Consider the following 23,376-nt stretch of genomic DNA (forward strand, 5'->3'; position numbering starts at 1 on the left):
GGCTCTGTTGCCTGTGGAAGGACTCCACAGGCAACAGACACTCAGCAGTCACTCAGCACTCACCTTGAGAAAAAATGCTGCCTTTTCTGCATAAAATATCTGAAGTTTGCCCCTAAAAAAGTGCAAAATAAAGATCTTCCATTCAGCTGTTAAATTATGTCAAGATGAGTTGTGCTCTCGCCACTTTCCTCTCAAAGTTCTCAAAAAGGTGAAATTCACTCATGAGTACAACACTGTATTTTGCTTAGTATTTGAAATTTATTAAGTAACAAATGTATGATTTATCAGTGTAATAGTTTTAACAGTAATCAATATTTATAGTTATTTTGTCAAAAACATCCAATTAATTGTTCAGTTTTGTGTTAAATTATTTGCTGAATTAAGCTTCAGCTTTAAGGGACAATGTCAGGCAAACCTATTCTCAGCTCTCATTGTTCTGTTTGATCTTTGGAAACTTTTAATCTCTTCATCATTCTGCTTTGCCTTGCAGTGTTGTGGCATCTCAGTTTCTTTTTGGGCTCCTTTGACATTGGTTTATGATCAATTTTATGTTATTTTCCGAACAAAGCGAGTTCTTTGGGTTTATGCCCAGTACTGCAGGCTGAGATGGATCTAAATCTTACTAAATTTTATGATTTCTTGGATCATAGCTTGTATAAGCAAATTCTCTCTGATGCTGCATTTTTCCTAAGATGTTACATTATAAAGTGCTGAATTGTGGCCATCTATTTCATGTGAAAGTAAGATGCATAAGGTTTGTTGTTATTCTCAATCCATAACGAGAATCTAATAGGCAGGCAGGCGGGCAGGAGCCAACAGGAAAGCCATCTGTTCTCTGGCTGTAACTTGTGAATCAATCATGCGTCAGCTCGCTTCTGATTGGCCCAGCCGGGAAACACAAAATGCTCGCAGCAGGCTGTGTGGAGATGACAACCTGAAAGCCAGTGCTGAACTGTGTGGTGGAGACTGAACGGGACGCCTGGTTGGTTATTACTGAAGTCGCCCACCGATCATAAAGTGGAAATCCATTGTTCTGGAGAAATAATGAACTGCAGGTAGGAGAAAAAAAACATCTTCCAAGGAAAAAGGTTAGGAGGCTGGATCTAATGATTTCAGGAATGTGTAAGAAAAATGTTTGTAAGAAGATTAAACTGCCACCATAAATGGTCTTATTGTTGTTATTTGACAAACTGTTTGGGCCAAGGTTTAAAATAAGTTCATGGTATTTAATGTACACGCCTAGGTAAATAATAAATACCTAAATAGGTTTCTATATAACTGAAATTTGCAGACCAATATAGGTAGTTGAACTGTGATTTTCCTCCTGTATGTTTATTTTTTTGCTACATATTCAAATAGACAAGAGATCACAAAGAGAAGAACCTGGATAAATGCCATGTGCTGTCTTTCTGAATTCACTTTTACCCAGGAGTGCGTGCTGCAACCATTGGTCATCTGAGGAGAGGTTAGATGGGAAAACAGTGATTATCACTGGAGCCAACACTGGTATTGGCAAGGAAACAGCCAGGGATCTAGCAAGAAGAGGTACAGTCCAGCCGAGTCTATCCATTATGGTCCGACACCTCTTTCTCTTTTATTTTCTAACTTTTACACTGTGATTTCCATGCAACAATTCACTCTGCTTCGGGGATTTAAACACTCTTGCTGCTTGGTGATTGGATCTATCTTAAATGGTAATCACACATAATCTGTCTTGGTTCAATTTCTTTATATATGTTACGGGGAAAATATGAAGCTGCATTACAGGGTTTATAAACCCAGCATACCTTAAAGGCTTACATGTCAAAAACAACTTATGTAAAATAAAATTGCTATTACTGGACATGTAAGCAATCATTTTAAGAGACAGATGGCAGTGATGTAAGTCAGATGAGGCGTCGGGGAGACAGAGAAAGCATTGTGAGGGTCTGCAACCCTCCTGAACCAGACAGGCAACAAAAGAGAGAGTTTAGAGGGTGCAGTCATGCACACACACACACACCCACACACACACACACACACACACACACGTAGACTCAGTGTAATATAAAAACTGGTTCTGCATAGATGATTAAATCTGTTTGTTCGCCCAAGGAGCAGCATGAGGTATGCCCCTGCTGCTTTTTGAAAATTACCACCATGCATTTGAGAGTGCATGACTTCATTCTGTAAATGAAAGGCCAAGTGGAAATCATTTTCATTTGACTTCGTAATGTACTCCAGAAAAAAAAAAAACACATTATCTTTGCTGCTGAAAAATCAAATGGAGGCAGAACACTGTGGGAGAAAACAAAAGTGGAAAAAAAGGGGTGAAAGAATAATGACCTCCTCTTATTCATCTTGCTTTCGGCGAATTCACTTTCGGGTTCATCTATCAGTAAATGGGATTATGTAATGACAGGATAACAACATAATTAGGTTTGCACAGATTCATAACAGGCAGCAATACCTTGGGGCAGCTGCACTCTAAGGTACCGAGGGAAATCAGACCAAATCACAACATTTTAATTCATCTTGGTTAGAATGCTTGTGTTTTGCACAATTCGACGGGTTGACAAAGTGCTCTACATTTTATTTTTCTCAAATGAGACTTGTGATTGCCTATTAATGAATTTGAATTTACAGTGATTGATGATGTTAACACTTTTTGAAAATCCAGTTGACTGTATTTAAAGAGACTCTTTGGCTTCTTTTATAAATAGGAGAACAATTGAGCGTTCCCACGTGGGTGTAGCCGAACATGAACAAAGACACAGTAATGGGACACAGATGCTACATTCCAACTGATTAATGGCTCACCACTTCCTTAATTGCAGTGTGGAGCAGCTCTCTGAAATGTGTGTTGTAGTTTTTTTTGTTGTTGTTGTTAGAAGGTTTTTGTGGTGCAATGTGGGGGCTCTTGTCTTCCTATACATATATCAGTTTTAATGGTCATGCATCCAAATTTGTGTGGGGGTCAGAGGAAGAATGAGCATGCTCTCCTCAAAACCCCTTTCTGAGCTCATTAAGGAAAATGCTTCATAATTTGAGTCAGAAGCAAAGTGAGTGACAGCTGAGATGGTCCTGTCGTCATACATTGTGGAGAAGTTGGCTAAATGAGCTTCTAAATGGGGGCTTAGGAATCATTAGAAAATGATAAAATGTGCACAAAGATTTTTAAGGACTTGATTACTTATTTGATGTTGGTAGCTTTCTTTGCCTGCAAATGAGTTGCTCTTCTGAGTTTGCAAGTTGTTTCTGTTGAATCTTTGCTTTAATGTGTCAATTTTTTAAAGTTTGTCCTGACTTATTTTAGAAATACAATGCAGCTGCTGTGAAAATGGTTTTCCTAAGGTACAGTTTGAACATGAAAGTTTTGACCAAATCAAACCCAAGAATATAAAACTAGACATCAAAATGAGGGAGGTGAGCAATCACAAGCATGATCCCTGGGCTTATTCACTGCTGCAAGTATGCCTCAGCTGAACAACTGAGATGAAGGAGGTGTGTAATAGGCAAAACACATCTATATATCTTTATTGTCTTGTCGTTCCTGGCGCTCGCTTTTCAGGTGCCCACATCATTATGGCGTGCAGAGATGTGGAGAGGGCGGAAGAAGCACGGGCGGACATTTTGGAGGACACAGGAAATGAGAACATTGTCATCAGGAAACTGGATCTGTCTGATACAAAGTCCATCAGAGCTTTTTGTCAACTCATTAACAAAGGTGGGCGGGTAGCATTAAATATATGATCAAAATAAACTGTGAATAGATTCCTTCAGCAAACAGGTTTAAGAGAAGACATTCAGATGTGAACATTATCTGATAGTTAATGTTACTACTGTTACTTGATGACTGTCCACACAGGGATAACCCTCTTCTTCATCCAATTGTTGTTGTGGTATACTTCAAGGGTCCATTTTTTGTTCTACTTTAACTTGGGTATATGTGTTTCCTTTGGGATCAGTATATAGGAAGTACAATATTTCCTTAGATTTTTATGCTGATAACAACTACATATATTTATATTTTAACTGGATATCTGTGCTCCACTCTAGCTTCAGTTTAACTGTTTTTGAGATGCCAAAGACTGGGTAACGCAGAAGTGTTTTACATTAAATAAAAACAAGAATGAAATCATTGTATTTTGTAATGAGACCCTTGCCCCCTCTGCTTCTCTTTTTTCCCCCACAGTAGGACATTTTGGAACAATTTGGGATAGTTATTTTAGAGTAAAATAAGCGCAGTTGTCAAGACCAGTTTTTATCAGTTCCATCACATCGCCAAAGCAAGATTTTATCTTCCTCTTGTTATCTATTACATTATCTACAATTGAAAAATGATATTTACACACACTGTATAACAAGACATGCAGCTTTTTTCCTGACTGAAACTGAATTAGAATCAGATTAAACCTTTACTGTATCAGATTCATTATGATTACCACAGTTATTTATATTGGTGAATGCTACAAGAAGGTACAATTGCTTAGAGGTTTAATTTTGTTTTTTTTTACCTTATTCAAATTTAGAAGTTTGTATACATTTCTTTAGTATTTGGCAGAAAATGTATGAATTTGGTCATGACTTGGCTATGCACAATAGTTTGCTGGAATTCGGCCCATTCCTTCTAACAGACCTGCTGTAAATGAATCATGTTTGTATGCTGCTTTGCTCACAAGCATCACAAAAAAAATAAAAAATTGTCCCTGGATGCATCTATGTAAATACGTCCTTGCTGACTAGCTTTTGAGCCCATGTTGGTGCATGATTTATTTCTCTTTGGATAATTGACACTCTCTGGTTGAAAAAAACAACAACAGTCATCTCTGGGGCACATAACTCACCTCCTTCCTGAGCAATTTTGGTAATCCTAACTGACCAAAAAGATGAAATGTTTTGTGAGATGTTATGTCAGACAGAGAGAAAAAATTTTTTTTTTTTTTTTATACAGTGTAACGTAAACATCTGGTTTTCACTGTTGTAACATAAACTTTATCAATGTTTTTCAGAAGAGAAGCAAGTGAATATCCTGATAAACAATGCAGGCATTATGATGTGTCCTTATTCAAAGACAGTGGATGGCTTTGAAATGCAACTGGGAGTTAATCATTTGGGTAAGTTGTTATATTTCCTTCCTGAATTGTGTAGATATAAGACACCTAAAAAATGCTGGTTGACTGATGTTTTCTGACCTTAGTTCATTAATTTCTGTGTTTGGGAATAGTTACACAGAAAGAGGAGAAGGTATTCAGTCTTAATGGCACCACAACTGACAAACACGTCAGCCTGAGAATATTCTGGAGCAGTTTATTTTTTCAAGCTGTCACTGTGTTTTTGGACCGTGTCTTGCTCCCAGAAGATGTTTATTTTTTATTTTTTGTGCATTATTTTTGTCACAATCTGTCAGTGTGAACAGTCTGTGCTCAGGCACGGTTGCCCACACACATATGGACACCAAGACGCACACATATAGAGACACAAGCCTACATCAGCATCCAAAAAAAGACTCTGTACTCGTGAATGCCGCTCAAATAAGGGCAGTTTTTAAGTAAAGAAGTTAAAAACAACTTTAAAGACAAAACCTCATTGCAATCCCTATAAATATTTAAACTCTCTGGCTTAAAACACAGACTGGTTCCAAATCCTACAGCAAGCAGAACACACTTGCAGTAAATCCTCTTATGGTGGATGCATTCTCAAATCTTCAATGTGATTTGGATATCTGAATGAATGTATCAAGGAAGGTCACAACAATGTTAACAATTAAAACTGTGCAGCTAAAGAGAGAGTAGCCCTCATGAATTGTTTTCCCTTGCTTTGCCTAAGGTCATGTCCTCTTGACCTACTTGCTGCTTGACCTCATCAAACGTTCAGCACCAGCACGCATTGTCGTTGTGGCGTCGGTGGCCCACACTTGGACTGGACTTCAATTTGATGATCTTAACAGTGAAAGGAATTATGATGCTATGAAGGCTTATGGCCAAAGCAAACTGGCTAACGTGTTGTTTGCACGCTCTCTTGCCAAGCGGTTACAAGGTGAGAAAGAATTTCCAAGCAATAAATGAACTAACATGAGACATAAATTTAACCCCAACAAAGGTTGTGATGTTGTTGTGACATACGCATACTGTTACTATTTGTTAAAATACACTAAATTGCCAAAGGTATTTGGTCACAACACCAAATCAATCAATCTGAAAACAAACTTTTCAGTATTTTTTTTAAAACATTATAAAACCTCATACTCTTTTGCTTCCATTGAACAAGTGTGCACTATACTTTGTGTTGGTCTAAAATTGACAGAGGTTTGTGTTTCTAATGTGACAACATGTGAAGAAGTTTAAAGGTTACGGATGCTTTTGAAACTCTGAGTGAATCTGTAGCTGTTGGTTTCCGCTGCAGGTTCTGGTGTCAGTGTCTTTTCTCTGCACCCGGGGGTGGTCCAGTCTGACCTGTGGCGGCACCAGCACCAGTGCATACAAGTAGCAGTGAAAATCTTCAGGATTTTTACCAAGACAACAGTGGAGGGAGCACAAACCACCATCTTTTGCGCTGTGGAACCAGGCCTGGAGAGCCAAAGTGGAAGTTATTTCAGGTAGCTTTCAGCCAACAAGCACAATAACTGTTAAGTAATAAAAAAGTGCAAATTTATCCAGCAAAACTTTACAAATGTATAACCTTGTACTTAACAATTGCCCCAAAGAACCAAGCCTGATCTAATGACCACTTTCTGTCACTGATTGTGTTCAGTGACTGCGCGCCTGCACGCTGCTCAAGGACCGCTGCTGATGATGACTTGGCCCAGGGGCTGTGGGAAGTGAGCTGCAACATGCTTGGCATCACCTGGCAGTGAAGTGCAGCAGAATAACTGTATGCTACACGTTCCACATTTCTAAAGCACTGTTATGCACTTTTATAGATCTGTTACTCTTGTGAAAATGATGGCTATAGTGAGTAAAGCTCTTCTTTATTTTCCATGTTATCAAGTACAAATCATATGTTGAATTCAAACAGCATTCACTGAATCATGTCTATTCCGAAGTAAAAGCTTTTTAAGCATTCCCGATACATTGATGTTTATTTGGTGTGTATCTTGTACTAAAATGTTTTTTTTATACTAAAATTGTACTAAAATGAATTTTCACGAACCAGCATGTTATGCTTTAGCTGAATATGAGATGAGCTTCTAATGCTATTCATAGATTGCTTTTAATTTTACAAGTTAATTATTAGGCTCTAATAAAGTACATCCTATTGTACTATACTACTAAAATAGATGAAGCATTTGCTTAGCTATGTTACAACAAAGTGTTAACAGACTTACAAAGGCTGTTATAAGGCTAATATTTAATCCGTAATTGATTTTATTTACAGTGTTCACAGGTATAAAAATGTCAGTTTTCAAAGGAGACTACATACCCAACTATGGTCTGGTGATAAGAGGAAGGAGACTGTGAAATGTTACTTTCACTAAAGATGTCGCTGATGCTAATTTCCCAATAGATATTTACAAAAATTTTCTAAATTCTAAGGGGTCAGAGCACTTAAAGAACAGATATTACACAAAACAACTCTGGTTAAAGTTGTTCTCCTGGGTTAAGAGAAAACACCTCAGAAATCTTGTATTGTTTGAATCTTTGTTCCCTTTTTTAAACCCCCTGTACATTTATTGATCAGTAAAAATCAGATCCCTGTAAATAATTATTTATTGAGCTGTTGGTTGCATCTCATGCATTCTGCAGTTTCAAATGCCTTTTTTCTCTTAAATGGAGGCAAAATAACATCTGTGAAATGGCTAGACTGAGGTAATGGGTTGCAAAACAACAAGGCTTTAAAATGTCAGCATGCTGACCTTTAACAGTGAAGTGAAACACATTATATAACAACATGAGATCTTGTAAATAATAAACTTTTTAAACCATCATTTTGCAGAGTTGTGCTTGTTTGTCACTCGTATGTATGGGCAGACTTTTTTAAGCTGACTGCTCCACATGAAATAACAAGAATGACTATAAAAAAAACTGGACAAAGGTTATTAGGGAACTGAGGCTCTTACAGTCTTAGGCAATACCAACCAAATAGATGGCTCAAATTTGTGACTTTATTGTTGATTTTTTTTAGTGTAACAAGTATGAAAGGTAACACCGGAATCCTGCTGCTGGCTCATGTTGGTCTAACAAAAATCTGAAAAAGACTTTAAAGTGAAAATACCAGAACAAGAAACCTCTAATCTTAATCTAAGTCACATGAGCGAGTAAATATTAGAAGGAATGTTGTGTGAGTAAAATGAAAGGCTGTAGAAGTATTGACCTTACTGCAACAGTGCTGATATACATAAATGTGAAAAACAGGGATAAAATACAAAGGAATATTACATTTAACTAGGTATTTATACAAATATATCAGGTGTTGCATTGTTGAAGCACAAAATTGTGTAAAATCAAGTTGTTTAAAATAAAAAAGAGGTACAAACATGTTTTTGGAAAAACAATCGTAGTAGTTGGATTTTCTGTCTTTTTAAACCATAAAACCATAAACACACAATAAAACTACTGAAAGCATTTTTTCCAAAGATGAATTGGAGCAATATATGCCTGCCTTTTAATATGCATTTACCTGCACAAGTCTAAATCTGGTATTCAGTCTTCAATTAAAAGAGGCATTCTGCAGAGCTTGACGAGATGTTGGACCTAAATTTTTGATATGGAAATTGTTCAAAAAAAAAAAAAAAAGAAAACAATTTCAAATAGATACAAAGAATGTAAAACTCATGCAGGATGATTATTCAACACACAGTGTCAGAAGAGATCTCATTGGTAGAAAACTTTTTTTTTTTTTTTTTATCTGAAGGTAGAACAAATGAAACAGGATGGCTGATAAGAAAACAATGTTGCAATAAACTAGATAGAAGATGATTGGATTTAGCTAATTTCCAGGGCTGAATCATACATCTAAATTGGGAAAGCAGATAGTCAAGACAATTTAGATTGGTACATATCCCAATTTGATATTTTATGTGTGCTTGCTGCATATATACATTATCATAGTAAGGAGTTATAATACATTTATTTATACTGGAGAAAAAAATAGATGCCAATAAATTGAATTAACTGCAGATAAAATTTGATTGTGAACAAAAAATAAGTTAAAGCAAAACTGAGTTCATTGCAAGTCACTTGTGTCTTAAAAATGTTTCTACAGCTTCATTTATTCTGTTAAAATTTAGATTTACAGTTGCCATCACTACATATTTATGATGTAGGAAACCTCCTAGCCTGCAGGTGGAGATGTTAACAACAATTTGTACAAAGTAAAAGAGGAACACGTCCCACGCATGCGCTGTGTAAGTCTACGTCAGCTCAGTTTTTTCTTCTAGCCGTGTTTAAGCTACGTGGCCATCACTACTCCTTCTTCGAAAGAACAGGACGCAAACAGGTAAAATAACGGGTCTCTTACTAACCCTAATGGGTTTAGTTCGTTGATATCGTAACAAATCAAATGGTTTGAGACGTATGAGGCGTTTTGGTGGGACATTTCCAACTTTAAACACAGTGCTACATTGACGTTAGCTTGTCTTATACGGTATTAGCAATAAAGACAGATTAAACGTCTTTATATCACGTCATTAGTTTTAAGTATTGTGTGTTTTGTATAATGGTTATCAGAGTAGTGTTTGTTACAATAAAATAAGTTCACCCTTTTAAAGGAATATGTTTGATGAGTATAAAAAGGTGAAGTGTTGAAGTCAACGTCAGCGCTGAAGCAAATGTAAGCTAATGGAGATCTGATTTATTTCTGTACGCAGCCCAAAAAAACATGGACCAGGTGATGCAGTTTGTTGAGCCCAGTCGGCAGTTCGTCAAAGACTCCATAAGGCTTGTGAAGAGGTGCACAAAACCCGACCGAAAAGGTACGATTTTATTCGGTCCATTTGTCCTTAGGATTTATTTCAAATAAAACTAGGTTGTTCCGTTAACATATTTTGGATTCAAAGAACACAACATTTTCATTCCATTGTATGTTTCGGTTTCATTTGTTTTTATGTTTGACAATTTTTGTTTTTGTCCTTAAGAATTTCAGAAGATTGCCATGGCTACAGCGATTGGATTTGCCATAATGGGCTTCATCGGTTTCTTTGTCAAGCTCATCCATATCCCCATCAACAACATCATTGTGTAAGTAAAACCGCACTCTAAATACTACTGAATAAGCTGGAGGTTTGCACTAAATTCATTGTATTATTAGTCCATCTGGTGAAACCAATAGGTCAAACAGAAAAGGCGAATATAAATATCCCTTTGGGTTACAGAAATCCACATTAAAGATGCAGACAAATTGGCTGAACAGAAGTATTAGGAAATCTAAACGTGTTACATAATGATGGGTTTCAGTGCTTCACTTGATGTATTTCAATAGCTGGTGTTTTAAAAAAAAAAATGGAAACTACGTGTAAATCTTTTGAACAGGTTTTAATTACAAATAATGGCTGTACATTTTTGGAACTAATTAAATTTTTATAAATTAAGCCTGTTTAACATTGCCACTTTAGATTTCTACTTTGTTTCTTTCGTAAACCTGTAGGCCTTCTGCTTCCAAACCTAGACAACTCTTTCACTTTATTTACTTAAAATAAAATATGGTTCACAAGGTGATTGCAAATGTTAAACATTTGTTTTACAATTATAGAACATAAGGATCGCACTGATCTTCAGTCTTGAAATATCAAAATAAGTTATATAGACTGTTTATATTTTAATGTAGTTATTACACAAAATGTCTTCTTTTTGTGGGTTTCTTTAAATTTTAACATTTATGATATACTTAACAAAGTTTTTTTTAATATTTTATTGTAAAAGGGGGAAACATTGAGGCATGACTGAGTTCAGCTTCACGTTTTGATTGGTTACTAACATTTCTTTCCTTGTTTTTCTTCTAGTGGTGGTTAAACCGTGATCAAGCGAAATCTCTTATCTGGACAGACCTTTGTGCAAAGTTTTATTGGACTGGTATTATGGTGAACTGAATGGACAACATTTTTACATTCTGTGCTCAACATTTATATTTTGTTGTGTAAATAAAACAATTAAACACATGCTGATTATTTTTATTTATTTTCTTCATTGTGACTACAGTTTTTTATTTTTTGACATTAGGAATGGCAAAAGAGCAGTAATAAAAATCATAATTACAGAAGTTAACTAAACCCATATTTGTTTACTGTTAGACTATTATTCTCCAAGAAAAGGAGAAACGGGAACATAGATGTTCGAGGCACATGTGGGCTACAGTACAGTTATGAAGATAGTCTACAGCCAGAATAAGAATAGGCTGAAACCCATTTGCTAACTCGTTCTTTCGGTCATGACCCAAAGTTCATGGTCATTGGTGAGGGTAGGAATGTAGACAGACCGGTACATTGAGAGCTTTGCTTTTCGGCTCAGCTCTCTTCAACACAATGAACCGGCACAGCGCCCCCATTACTGCGGCAGCCGCACCGATCCGTCTGTTGATCTCCCGCTCCATTCTTCCCTCACTCGTCAACAAAACCCGAGATACTTAAACTCCTCCACTTGAGGCAGGAACTCCCCTCCAACCTGAAGAGGACAAGCCACCCTTTTCCGGTCAAGAACCATGGCCTCGGACTTGGTGGAGCTGATCTTCATCCCAGCCGCTTCACACTCGGCTGCGAACTGCCCCAGTGCATGCTGTAGGTCTTAGCTAGAGCCGAAGAACGAGATCCCGGATACAAGCGGCGGAAATGAGCTTCCTCCGTAGGGTGGCCGGGCACTCCCTTAGAGATAGGTTGAGGAGCTCGGCCATCCGGGAGGGGCTCGGAGTAGAGCTGCTGCTCCTCCACATTGAGAGGAGCCAGTTGAGGTGGCTCGGGCATCTATACCGGATGCCTCCTGGACGCCTTCCTCGGGAGGTGTTCCAGGCACGTCCCACCGGGAGGAGGCTCAGGGGACGGCCCAGGACACGCTGGAGGGACTATGTCTCTCGACTGGCCTGGGAACGCCTTGGGCTCCCACCGGAGGAGCTGGAGGAGGTGTCTGAGGAGAGGGACGTCTGAGTGTCTCTGCTGAGTCTTCTGCCCCCGCGACCCTGTCCCGGATAAAGCAGAAGACGACGTCCGACCGACCATTTGCTAACTTTAATTCCAGTACAAAAAATCAACATTATTCAAATCAAACAGTTCTTGGCCCACTATCTGGCTCTGGCCCTTGTCTACATCATTAAAGAAATCACAAATGATAGTTGCTTCTGATTGAACAGCTTGTAAGACATTATTTTCCATTCATATGGATGCCCATGCTCCAAAGGAGAGGCTGGTCTGTGGTCACAGTCACAGACTTCCTGGGATTTCCCGGTGCTGTGGGTTCGTAGGTGTTGGAGGTGCTCACTAGCTTCCCGAACTGCAGAACTTGGTTATCTGGACAGAAAAGACAAGGCATTGAGTGTTACTGAATGATATTAGTTATAACAAAGCATAGAGATGTTTTCTATTCATAACACAGCAGGTTGTTAGCTCTGGTTGACACAAAGTCCCTGAAAAAAAAAAATTTAACTCGCAAAGCCTAGTATGTACAACCCACTGTGAGTACTCGTACTTTCTAGGTAATGTCTTCTCAAATCTTTTTAAACAGTACCAAAGTTGACCACCATAGTGATGCTTTTTGTTGCACTTCATGCAAACAAACCAAGAGAATCAAAGGCTTTAAGATGTATTTAAAAACAATTTCAGCTTAAATATGTGAAAAAATCTTTTGAATGTAGAATTGAACATAAAAGTTTTTAGGCCCTAAACTGTAGTGAAAAAAATGAAATTTGTTGTTGGAATGAAATGTTTGCCTTCATTTTATATGCAGCTCCAAATGTATTGGTGTCATCTTCAAACTAAAGTTTTGGTAGCCTTAGTAAAAGATCAAACAATATTGTGGTTTCTTTATAAAGCTCAATATTCCTCTGTAAATAGTTATAGTGCAAGTTTTTTCAGTGAGCTGTGCCAGCTCAACTGGCAAAGAAATGGTCATTGCTGACCTCTAGTGGTCGAATTATGTTTTATTTTCACTGTAAGGTAAAGTCTGCCATCTATTTGTTTTTTCCAGGAACACTAGCTCATTGGGATTTAGTGATTTTAGTAGGTTAGTGACCAAATTTAAACCCTATTACTTTATGCTTTTTTTTCAGCTTAATTTTTAGGTTCAAGTATGGAAGTTCATGTTTTTTGTCAGATATTTCCATAATGAGCAGGCTTTATATGAGAAACTCAGAAAATGAAGTAAGACGTACACACAGAAGGAGAGAAGGAACAACCAATGGAAGAACACGGTAACAAGTAATGACACAAGGAATGAAAGGCCAAAAATACATAAGGACAGGAAATGCAGAGAATATGACGAGAACAATGAAAGAATGAAAGACAAGAGAAGGGAATGGAGTTATGATGCACACAAAATAAAGGTAAGACACAAGGAGAGACAGAAGTAAGGGTAAAGGGAAGAAAGAAAGGAACAAATGAAGGACATGTATCTGCACTTCCTTGTACTGTCAAGGAAGGAAGAACACACGGAAGAAAGAGAGGAAGGAAATACATAAGGGAGAGGGCATGGAGAAGGGAAGGACAAATAAAAGTAATGATGGAGAATATAACATTCAGACTATGGCACAAGAAATAAAGTCTGAAAATACAAAAAAATCCATTTGTATCCAGACCTAGAAAACATCAAAATCAAACTTCATATTCTTCCAAACTGTGTAGGTCCTGTTTTTTTTCTGCTTATTTAAAATGAAATATTTGGAGGTTTTTAGACCACATATACTTCACCAGTGGGCATTTATAAGGCCTGGGAAGGATAAATTAAAAGACAAAGAAAAATAATGTTATGTCACAACTTATTTTTAACTAACCTCTAAGAATTTTGGAGAGGAAATGACGCCCTACACATCAAGATGAGACCTATCTGGAAAAATTGTCTATTGTTTAAAATATCTTCGCCAAGAAAAACAGCATATTTCTCATCATTAATGGGGGAGAACAAGAATAATACTAGGTCCCTTTTTAGTACAATAGCCAAACTTTGTCTGTTGAGCTGTCCATTCCTTCAGTTCTCAGCTGTGATGACTGATGGAGATTCTTTACAAATGAAAATGATTTAGTAAAAAGTTAATTTATTGCAATCCTCCTAAAATTGGTAACATGGTCTTCAATAAGCAAGGCAGTCTTACAAAAGGCTGTAGAACATGATCTGTGTTATGACTGTTTAGATCCAGTTGAGCCTTGTGAGTTATCAAAAACATTAGCTTTATCTAAACCTTCAACTTGTATGTTAGAACCAATCCCAACAAATTTTTAAGGAAGTGTTCCCTCTGATTACCAGCCCCATTTTAGATATGATAAACCTATCCTCAGTAAACAGATATGTATCACAGGCTTTTAAGGTTGCTGTAATAAAACCTTTACTTGAGAAACCTCTTGATCAAGATGACTTAATAAATTATAGTCCTATATCCAATTTTCCATTCTTATCTAAAATCCTTGAGAAAATAGCCCCAAATCAAGTGTGCAAGCATTTACACAGTAGTGACTGGTTTGAAGAGTTTTAGTCAGGTTTCAGAGCTCATCATAGCACTGAAACAGCAGTGGTGAAAGTCACTAATGATATTCTCATAACCTCATAATTGAGGTGTATCTGTACTTTTCCTGTTAGATCTCAGTGCTGCATTTGAAACAGTTGATTACAGTATTATCTAAGAAAGGCTTGAACATGCTGTAGGATCAAGGGAACACTCCTAGGCTGGTTTAGATCATATTTGATGGATTCCCAAATGTTCATGGTGGTGGTAAATCTTGAACATGCTCCAGGCTTCAGTGCTGTGGAATATTCTCTATACTGTCTGTATATTCTTCCACTTGGTTAAATGATCATACAGAATGGGATAAATTGTCACTGATGAGCTGTTGATATTAAGCTATACTTACCTATTAATCCTGATGAACTGCATCAGTTAGACTACAGTTATGTAACAATGCAAAGAACCTCAGTGTTATTTTTGACCAGAACATATCATTTAAACCACATATTAAAGATTTGTAGGAATTCATTCTTTCACCTCTGTATCACTGCTAAAATTAGAAATATTTCCCAGAGTGATGCAGAAAACACAGTCCATGCATTTATTACTTCAAAGCTGGACTACTGTAATTCTTTACTATCAGAAAGTCCACAAATGCAGCTAAAAGGCTTCAGCTTATCCAAAATGCTGCAGCGAGAGTTTTGATGAAAATAAAAAAATAAAAAATTAAACATGGATAATACTTTTCCTATTTTAGCATTTCTCCATTTGCTCTGTGTTAGATCCAGTATTTAATAAAAAATTCTCCTTCTCACATGGTTGTGTGTATGCTCTGTCTTCTCACACCCCTTGTCAGTCATGACAGATGGCTGCTCACCCAGAGCCAGGTTCTGCTGGCACTTTTTTCCTGTTTAAGAGAAGTTCTCCTCTCTACTGTCACTACATGCATGTTCAATATGGCAAATTGCTGCAAAGTTTAAGATTTAAAGCCATCGTCTGTCCACTGGAAGTACTGCAACGAAAGAAAATCCTTTTACCAATATAAATAATAAACTGAATGTGAATGCACTGTTTCACTAGGATCAAATAGGAATGTATGTAATTAACTTTGAGTATGTCTATATTATTAAATTGAATTAATAACATATTTATACGTAAAACTAGATGTTTTTATTATTTTGTAGAGTGCCTTGAGATATTTGTTGTGCATTGGAGCTATATAAGTAAACAGAAATGAATTGAACTAAATGTCTGAGTAACATTTTATTAAACGCAAACAACCAATACATGGAAGGAAATCATGTAAAAATCAGGACAATTGTGTAGAATTCAGTCAGGCAAAATAATTGGTCTTTTACAGAACAAATAAATCACGGTGCTTCAACACACAGAAATGACAAAAATATGAAATCGAGCATCACCTTTTTTTCAATTACAAGTTACATTTATTTATGCAGCATTAGCTCCAAACAAGCTGTGTTGACAAGATCCCTGAGAATGGAGGTGCTGAATCGTGTCTAATGAGAAACGGGGAAACTCACCAATAACAGCGGGCTTCTCTGTTTTTTCTGCACCTTTATCTGCAACGATGCTCTTAGCATCAGTAGCAAGTTAAATATCAAATCAATGAATGACTGAACAGTTCAGCAATTCTGCAAACGTCTATTTTAAAGTGTTTCCTCGTAAAAATGTTACTGAAACCTTGTGGTTTTTATTCAAGGAACTTGAGAAAAGATAAAAAAGGCAAGCACACACACTTATATATATATATACATATATATACACACACACACACAGGGGTTGGACAATGAAACTGAAACACCTGTCATTTTAGTGTGGTTCAATTAGCAGGGTAAGAGCAGAGTTTTGCTGAAAATATTGAAATGCACACAACATTATGGGTGACATACCAGAGTTCAAAAGAGGACAAATTGTTGGTGCACGTCTTGCTGGCGCATCTGTGACCAAGACAGTAAGTCTTTGTGATGTATCAAGAGCCACGGTATCCAGGGTAATGTCAGCATACCACCAAGAAGGACGAACCACATCCAACAGGATTAACTGTGGACGCAAGAGGAAGCTGTCTGAAAGGGATGTTCGTGTGCTAACCCGGATTGTATACAAACAACATAAAACCACGACTGCCCAAATCCCGGCAGAATTAAATGTGCACCTCAACTCTCCTGTTTCCACCAGAACTGTCCGTCGGGAGCTCCACAGGGTCAATATACACGGCCGGGCTGCTATAGCCAAACCTTTGGTCACTCATGCCAATGCCAAACGTTGGTTTCAATGGTGCAAGGAGCGCAAATCTTGGGCTGTGGACAATGTGAAACATGTATTGTTCTCTGATGAGTCCACCTTTACTGTTTTCGCCACATCCAGGAGAGTTACGGTGTGGAGAAGCCCCAAAGAAGCGTACCACCCAGACTGTTGCATGCCCAGAGTGAAGCATGGGGGTGGATCAGTGATGGTTTAGGCTGCCATATCATGGCATTCCCTTGGCCCAATACTTGTGCTAGATGGGCGCGTCACTGCCAAGGACTATCAAACCATTCTTGAGGACCATTTGCATCCAATGGTTCAAACATTGTATCCTGAAGGCGGTGCCGTGTATCAGGATGACAATGCACCAATACACACAGCAAGACTGGTGAAAGATTGGTTTGATGAACATGAAAGTGAAGTTGAACATCTCCCATGGCCTGCACAATCACCAGATCTAAATATTTGAGCCACTTTGGGGTGTTTTGGAGGAGCGAGTCAGGAAACGTTTTCCTCCACCAGTATCACGTAGTGACCTGGCCACTATCCTGCAAGAAGAATGGCTTAAAATCCCTCTGACCACTGTGCAGGACTTGTATATGTCATTCCCAAGATGAATTGATGCTGTATTGGCCGCAAAAGGAGGTCCTACACCATACTAATAAATTATTGTGGTCTAAAACCAGGTGTTTCAGTTTCATTGTCCAACCCCTGTATGTCTTCCCCCTGATCCGACACTGGTGGTGGATTGGCAGCCAGAGAGCGAGGAAGCAAGGAGTAGATGTGAAGGAAGATGGTGGAGGTGGGGTGGAGGAGGGATGAGCTCAGCTGACAAGCGAGGCGTCGGAAGGTGATTGGATGGAGAATCAGATGGACAGGATGGTGATTGGAAGGCCGGGAGACGCACAGAAGAGTCATTGAAAGGTGGAGACGGTGAAGGTGAGTCTTTCATTCTGAATTTTCGTCTAATATATATATAAATATATATATATATATATATATATATATATATATATATATATATATATATATATATATAATATATATATATATATATATATATATATACACACTTTATCCTTAGTTTAGTTTTTAACTTATCTTGATCTTTATCTGCTTTGGGTGCCTGGTGTTGTAAACTGTGTTGGAGGATTATTGCACTGATTACCACAAACTACAGCAGGAGCGAAAGGTCCAGGGAAGGTTCAGATGCAACTTATCAATTACCTCTTACCTATTCGAAGCTCGCTTTCGGTTAGGAAACAACAATGATATTCTGAAAACACTGTCTTGACCAGTGTCGCCAAAATAACAATATGTACTCTCTCACACACAGTTTACATCTGAACGATAATTCTTAACTTCTTTATAAAGGTTGTTCCTCTAGTCTAAATTGTGAAAGGTCAATGGCTTAAAATCTCCCAAAACCTTTTGGCAGAATACATTATGGTCTTATGCTTGAACATTTGACCACAATACCAAAAGGTATAATTTGAAAAAGAATAAATAAAAAAAACAACCTGGCACATCTGCGAAAGAACATCATATGTTCACAATTAAGCACAGTGGTGGTAGCCCCATGCTGTGGGATGCCCTTTTATTTACATGGAGCTCTTTGTCAAGTTGGAGAAAATTATGAACAGCTCTGTTGACCCAAAACCTTCAGGTATCCACAAGAAAGCTTAAGATGAAAAGGGATTTTATTGTTCAGCATCACTGTGAGTCCAAGCATATGTCAAAATCAACAAAATAATTGCTTAACCAGTAAAAAAATTCTTTTTGGAATGGTGTAGCCAGAGTTCAGAGCTAAATCTGATGGAAAATCTGTTATGTCACAGTTGTGGTAAACAAAGTCCACAATCCACAAAGATTTGCAGAACAGGGAAGAACAGACGAATATCATATCACCAAGTCAAAATTTGGTATTGTGACAGACTTCTACCAAAGAGCCTTAATATTGAAATAGAAACAGGCATTGGTTTAATGATGTGCACACTGAGTAACCAGGTTATTACAGCTTTATATATATATTGTACACACACACACACACACACACACACACACACACACACACACACACACACACTTGTTTTGCTATATGTAGTGAGGACCATGTGTTGACTCCCATTAACTTCCATTGATTTTCAGTCATTTTCAACCCTTTCTATGCCCTAACCCTGACAATAACCCTAAACCTAACCATTACCAGTGCATGCCTAACCCTAACCTTAACCTTAACCTAAAGTCAATTCATATCTTCGTCCTAAGCCTAACCGTTAGCAAAATAGGTCGTGAGGACCAGCAAAATGTCCTCACTTTGGTACAAACGGTCTTCAATTTGATGGTGAAATCGGAAAAATTGTTCTCACTGTGATGCCAAGACAGGAACACACACACACACACACACACACACACACACACACACACACACACATCGATTTGTTTCAGAATGTATGTCAAATTAAAAGTGGAAAAAGTTCTGAATTGAATTTTCTTGATCTCACTTTTTTACGTTACAAAACAGGCATTTTAACAGGGTGGGTGGGTTTCCTACATACGTGGTATATAATCACAGACCATTTATTTAGATCATCCTCTCAACCTTTGAGGGACTTTACAAGAGAAACAGATGTAATTTGTATACAGAAATATATACAAATTCCATCTAATTATAAAGACAGATTCAAAATCAATTGGATCAATAAGTAAAAGCCCTGCCCATTATTTCATCATAAAGCATGATGAGATGTAGGTGTAGATTAGATATGTAAAATCCTTAAGGTAAAGATTTCTTGGATTCATCATAAAGCAATCAATACTTTTTTTCCTTAAACTTTATATGCTATTTATAGTTCCGTGCAGTACAATTACATGCCATCTTGTATCAAAGAAAACTGTCTGCTAAGTTACCACATTAACTAAAAAAAATATATATATTTTATGTGGAACAGATACAAAATATTTTAACAAATTATGGAATGTGTGTACATAAGAAATTCCAAGAAATAACTAATGAATGTCATATAGGGTGTCTAATAATGTTTATAATGTATTTATGCACAATTGTGAAAAATATGTTCGTATAATACTGCGTGAATACTGCATATTTTCAATGCAAGCCCAACACCTTGCACTGTTTGATCACCATAAACAGAATTTTGTACATTGTGTTAGAAAATAGCTGTATTATGAATATGCAGAAGCAGTTGTTGAAACAATATCACATAAAGGCAAAACTAAATGTAGAGGAACAAAGGCAGAATAGAATGAAGCATATCATTTGTCCACAGGCGGCTGCACGCACATCAAACGGGGGACAAAGAAAAATCCCATCCTGCTTCAAAGACTCCCAAACAAGCAAGGTATTAGAGCAGCTTGACTCAGAACGAGGAGGATAATAAGCCTTTTGTGAAGTTAGGTTACTTAATAACGGATTGAGCACAAAGGCACGATCACTTTGCTATGGGTGTATGAGAATAACATCAGGCTGTGCCTGAACTTCTTTTTTGACAGGATAATGGGTTTCTGCCATATTTTTACCAGCATGAGGTTGTCAACGAGCTGGAAAAATGGAGAGTTATGTGTGAGCGAGCTTGTTTGTGGCTCTCTTCAGACAGGTCATATGTTCTGGATACAGTAGGCGTAAAAAAAAAGAGCTTCAATTCTCATCCAAATGTAAACAAAATTAAATCTGTTAAAGCAAATTTTTACCTCAAACGTCCCTTTAATGAACATTGTGGTGCTTTTCAGCCATATATGGAACATTCTTGTCATGGACTGAAATATGGACCAAAAGGCTGCACGTTTTTATAGAACTACCATAAGTCTGAAAAACCATATGACAACATGATCATATTACAGCCAAGACAAGAGGCCATGCGTCAGTTTTATAAGCATAGTGATGGCAGGCATAATTATCAGAACTACCACCAGAGGCACCAGCACACAACAACAGGGAGAAGAATGGGAGGCTTTCTCAACAAGATGGCAAATGTGATTCCTACAAACACAATTGTTGTCTATGTGCACACACAGACACACACATACACACACACACACACACACACATAAATGTGTGCATGCTACCTTTACAGATCACTAAAGGGTTTCAAATAGCCTCATTAACAATCACCTCCTCAAAGCTGATAGAGATCAATAACTGCACCCCCCCACATACACACTTGATGCAGAGGGGACCATAATGAACGTGGCACCCCCTAGTGATAACAATGGAGATGGCTGCTACCTGTAATTGCATTTCCAGCGCCACAGCTGAGAGGGCCCATAAGCTGTAAGTGGGGAAGTATTTACACAACAAATTACCCAGGAGAGAGGGTGGCTGAGGAGAGGAGAGACTCTGCAGACACTCACGCTGTTGTGGACAGTTAGGTTGGGAGGGGTTAGCACTCGCAGTATTCATGCAGGTGCTTCGGGCCTTTTCTGAAAGATAGAGAGGAATGCTCTATTTTTGAATCCTTATGGTGTTGTGTAAAGAGGCTCTTGGAGGACCTGCTAAAGGTGCTAAAGGTGGTAGCAAAAAGTTGCACTGCTTATCAGTGCAGTGCAACTGTTGAGGTAAATGGGACTTCAAAGTAACTATTTATGTTAATTTAAAAAGTAGCAACATAAAATTCTTTTTTTTACTTTTTCCACTTTCCATTGCTGCATGTGCAGCAGGATTTTCTTTTTATTAAAATGAATTTTAAAGACCGTGCTGTTGGTACTTTGAGTTATTAAAAACTGATAATTTTTTTTTATTAAATGTCTTTGAACAAGACCAGATAAGCATTTAAAGTGGAACTAAACCCGATGTAAAAACATAACCCCGCCCCCAGAAAAAAAAAAAAATGCCACCAAAGTGGGTAGTGTCAAGAGCCGTGTTGGGAGTAACGCTGTTACAAAATAACGACGTTAGTAACTGCATTACTTTTTCGGTAACGGAAAAATGTAACTAATTACTTTTCTCATTTCTGTAACGCCATGATGATATTTACAATGTAACGCGTTACTACAACTCAATAAGCGGGGTTTAATAAGAGCACAGTCTGCTGAGAGATCTGCTTTTCACCCGTAGCTGCAGTGAGTGGTTTTTAAAGCTCTTCAAGGAAAGGAAGCAGGAAGGTGGGGAGTGGGGGAGGGGACACAGGGGGAGGGGGTAGCGCCACAGACAGAGTAAGCCAACAGCAAGACAGAAACATGACAATGGAGACAGTGTTTGAAAAGTTTAGAGTATAGGCAACATTTCATGTTTTCTGAAGTTAAAAGCAAAAATGTGCATGTGATTTGCAAGTTACGTCCAGGAACAAGGAAATTATCCATGTGAGTGACCAGCAACTCCAAACTCATGAAGCACCTTGCATCGTCTCACTCTACCACAACACTTGTGGCTAACAACCTGAGCCTTGCTGCAGCCAGCAAGAGCTACAACAATCATACACCTTGAAAACAGAAAAGGCTTGATTTTTCTTGTCAGCAACTTGTAACATCATTTTAGATTCTGAAAAGTAACTGAATAGTTACTTTGCCTAGTAACTAGTTACTTTGATATGCATTAACTGAGTTACTCAGTTACTTTTTGGGAGAAGTAACTACTAACTATAACTAGTTACCTTTTTTAAGTTACGTTCCCAACACTGGCCAATAGACACTGAGGGGCACGGCCAAGTGTGAGATGAGCGGAGGGGGTTAAGGGGGGTGTGTGGTCAGGAGGACGAGGGAAAGGGGCAGCTAGCTTAATTTGATATATTGAAACATGGAAACGAGAAGAGCAACGCTGGTAGTTTCGCCACAGATAGATCTTTTAAGGTGGAGGATTTTTCAGCCTCCATCATCACCGGAGGTTGGGGGAGGCTTTATGGAGCCCGGTGGGTCTGAGCTGTATCGGTTCAAGCCGTTGGCTCAAGGCGCTGACTCGGCGATACCCAAAGCCGGCGCTGCCAAGGCAGTGGAGGAGAGAATGGGTTCTGTTTTTAAGTAGTAAAGTGATACTAGCAGCATCATTGCTAACATGGGTTAACTTTCAAAGCAGTAACAAACTTTTAGAACATTTATAATTACATGTAGATTTATATTATCTCAAGTAAAGCTTATAATCAGTATAAAGGATACAATGTTCTAGTTAATGCTCACAATTCCAACTCCTGCTACGGGGGCGTGTGTCTGAGTGAGATGGTTTTATACCCGAACAGGGTGCTGTGATGTAGACATGTACCAAGCTGTACTGCTTGAACCAATAGGAAAATTCAACTGCAGAAGCCACTGTTCAACCCAAAGAGGGCAGCACTAAGACAGTTTTAGGACAAATATTGCAGAATTAAACAAGTTTACACAAAAATGTAAAAAAAAAAAAAGAAAATGTACAGCAACATAAATATACCACCCCTAATGCCCAATTTAAACAGACACCTGCAAAAAAAGTTATTTTGGGGTTTAGTTACACTTTACGTACTGAGAAACGGGATTATTGAAAAACCCTGACTTGGACTGTATCTAGGAAAGAATATTATTTCTGTAGTTATGCTTCTCTAGGCTTGGCCTGCTGAAGGATACTCTTTA

General features: G+C 37.9%; 3 protein-coding genes across 9 annotated transcripts in view; 2 read left to right on the top strand and 1 right to left on the bottom strand.

The window, feature by feature from the left end:
- The first annotated feature begins 902 nt into the window (after positions 1-902).
- On the top strand, positions 903-7,906 carry zgc:112332 (uncharacterized protein LOC553712 homolog). Of its 3 annotated transcripts, XM_047350310.1 has the most exons (7): positions 903-1,055; positions 1,430-1,545; positions 3,551-3,706; positions 4,992-5,096; positions 5,809-6,018; positions 6,385-6,577; positions 6,733-7,906. In XM_047350310.1, exons 1-7 carry the CDS (start codon positions 1,045-1,047, stop codon positions 6,833-6,835), a joined length of 894 nt encoding a protein of 297 aa, XP_047206266.1. In that variant the 5' UTR covers positions 903-1,044; the 3' UTR covers positions 6,836-7,906. The 3 variants fall into 3 exon arrangements, with proteins under 3 accessions (XP_047206266.1, XP_047206268.1, XP_047206267.1); XM_047350312.1 differs by lacking the exon at positions 3,551-3,706; XM_047350311.1 differs by lacking the exon at positions 1,430-1,545 and having other exon boundaries at positions 920-1,055.
- A 1,357-nt stretch (positions 7,907-9,263) lies between these two features.
- Positions 9,264-11,074, top strand: sec61g (SEC61 translocon subunit gamma). Its single transcript, XM_047350313.1, has 4 exons — positions 9,264-9,417; positions 9,788-9,892; positions 10,055-10,157; positions 10,919-11,074. Exons 2-4 carry the CDS (start codon positions 9,799-9,801, stop codon positions 10,926-10,928), a joined length of 207 nt encoding a protein of 68 aa, XP_047206269.1. The 5' UTR covers positions 9,264-9,417; positions 9,788-9,798; the 3' UTR covers positions 10,929-11,074.
- Positions 11,075-12,118: 1,044 nt separating this feature from the next.
- Positions 12,119-23,376, bottom strand: part of tpk1 (thiamin pyrophosphokinase 1) — a 124,265-nt gene continuing 113,007 nt past the window's right edge. For all 5 annotated transcript variants that reach the window (XM_047348920.1, XM_047348918.1, XM_047348919.1 and 2 more), the window contains one exon: positions 12,119-12,412. In XM_047348920.1, coding sequence (XP_047204876.1) covers positions 12,383-12,412 — 30 coding nt within the window. In that variant the 3' untranslated portion in view covers positions 12,119-12,382. The remainder of the gene's footprint in view (positions 12,413-23,376) is intronic.

This window comes from Girardinichthys multiradiatus, chromosome 21, assembly GCF_021462225.1.
Source record: "Girardinichthys multiradiatus isolate DD_20200921_A chromosome 21, DD_fGirMul_XY1, whole genome shotgun sequence".
In the NCBI taxonomy this organism is placed as follows: domain Eukaryota; kingdom Metazoa; phylum Chordata; class Actinopteri; order Cyprinodontiformes; family Goodeidae; genus Girardinichthys; species Girardinichthys multiradiatus.

Bases quoted from the DNA above. Each gene is read 5' to 3' on its own strand.
- sec61g (XM_047350313.1), top strand. From the start codon at position 9,799: ATGGACCAGGTGATGCAGTTTGTTGAGCCCAGTCGGCAGTTCGTCAAA. The intron at 9,893-10,054 runs GTACGATTTTAT...TTTGTCCTTAAG, and splicing joins CACAAAACCCGACCGAAAAG to AATTTCAGAAGATTGCCATG.
- zgc:112332 (XM_047350310.1), top strand. The intron at 1,546-3,550 runs GTACAGTCCAGC...CTCGCTTTTCAG, and splicing joins CAGGGATCTAGCAAGAAGAG to GTGCCCACATCATTATGGCG. The intron at 6,578-6,732 runs GTAGCTTTCAGC...GATTGTGTTCAG, and splicing joins CAAAGTGGAAGTTATTTCAG to TGACTGCGCGCCTGCACGCT.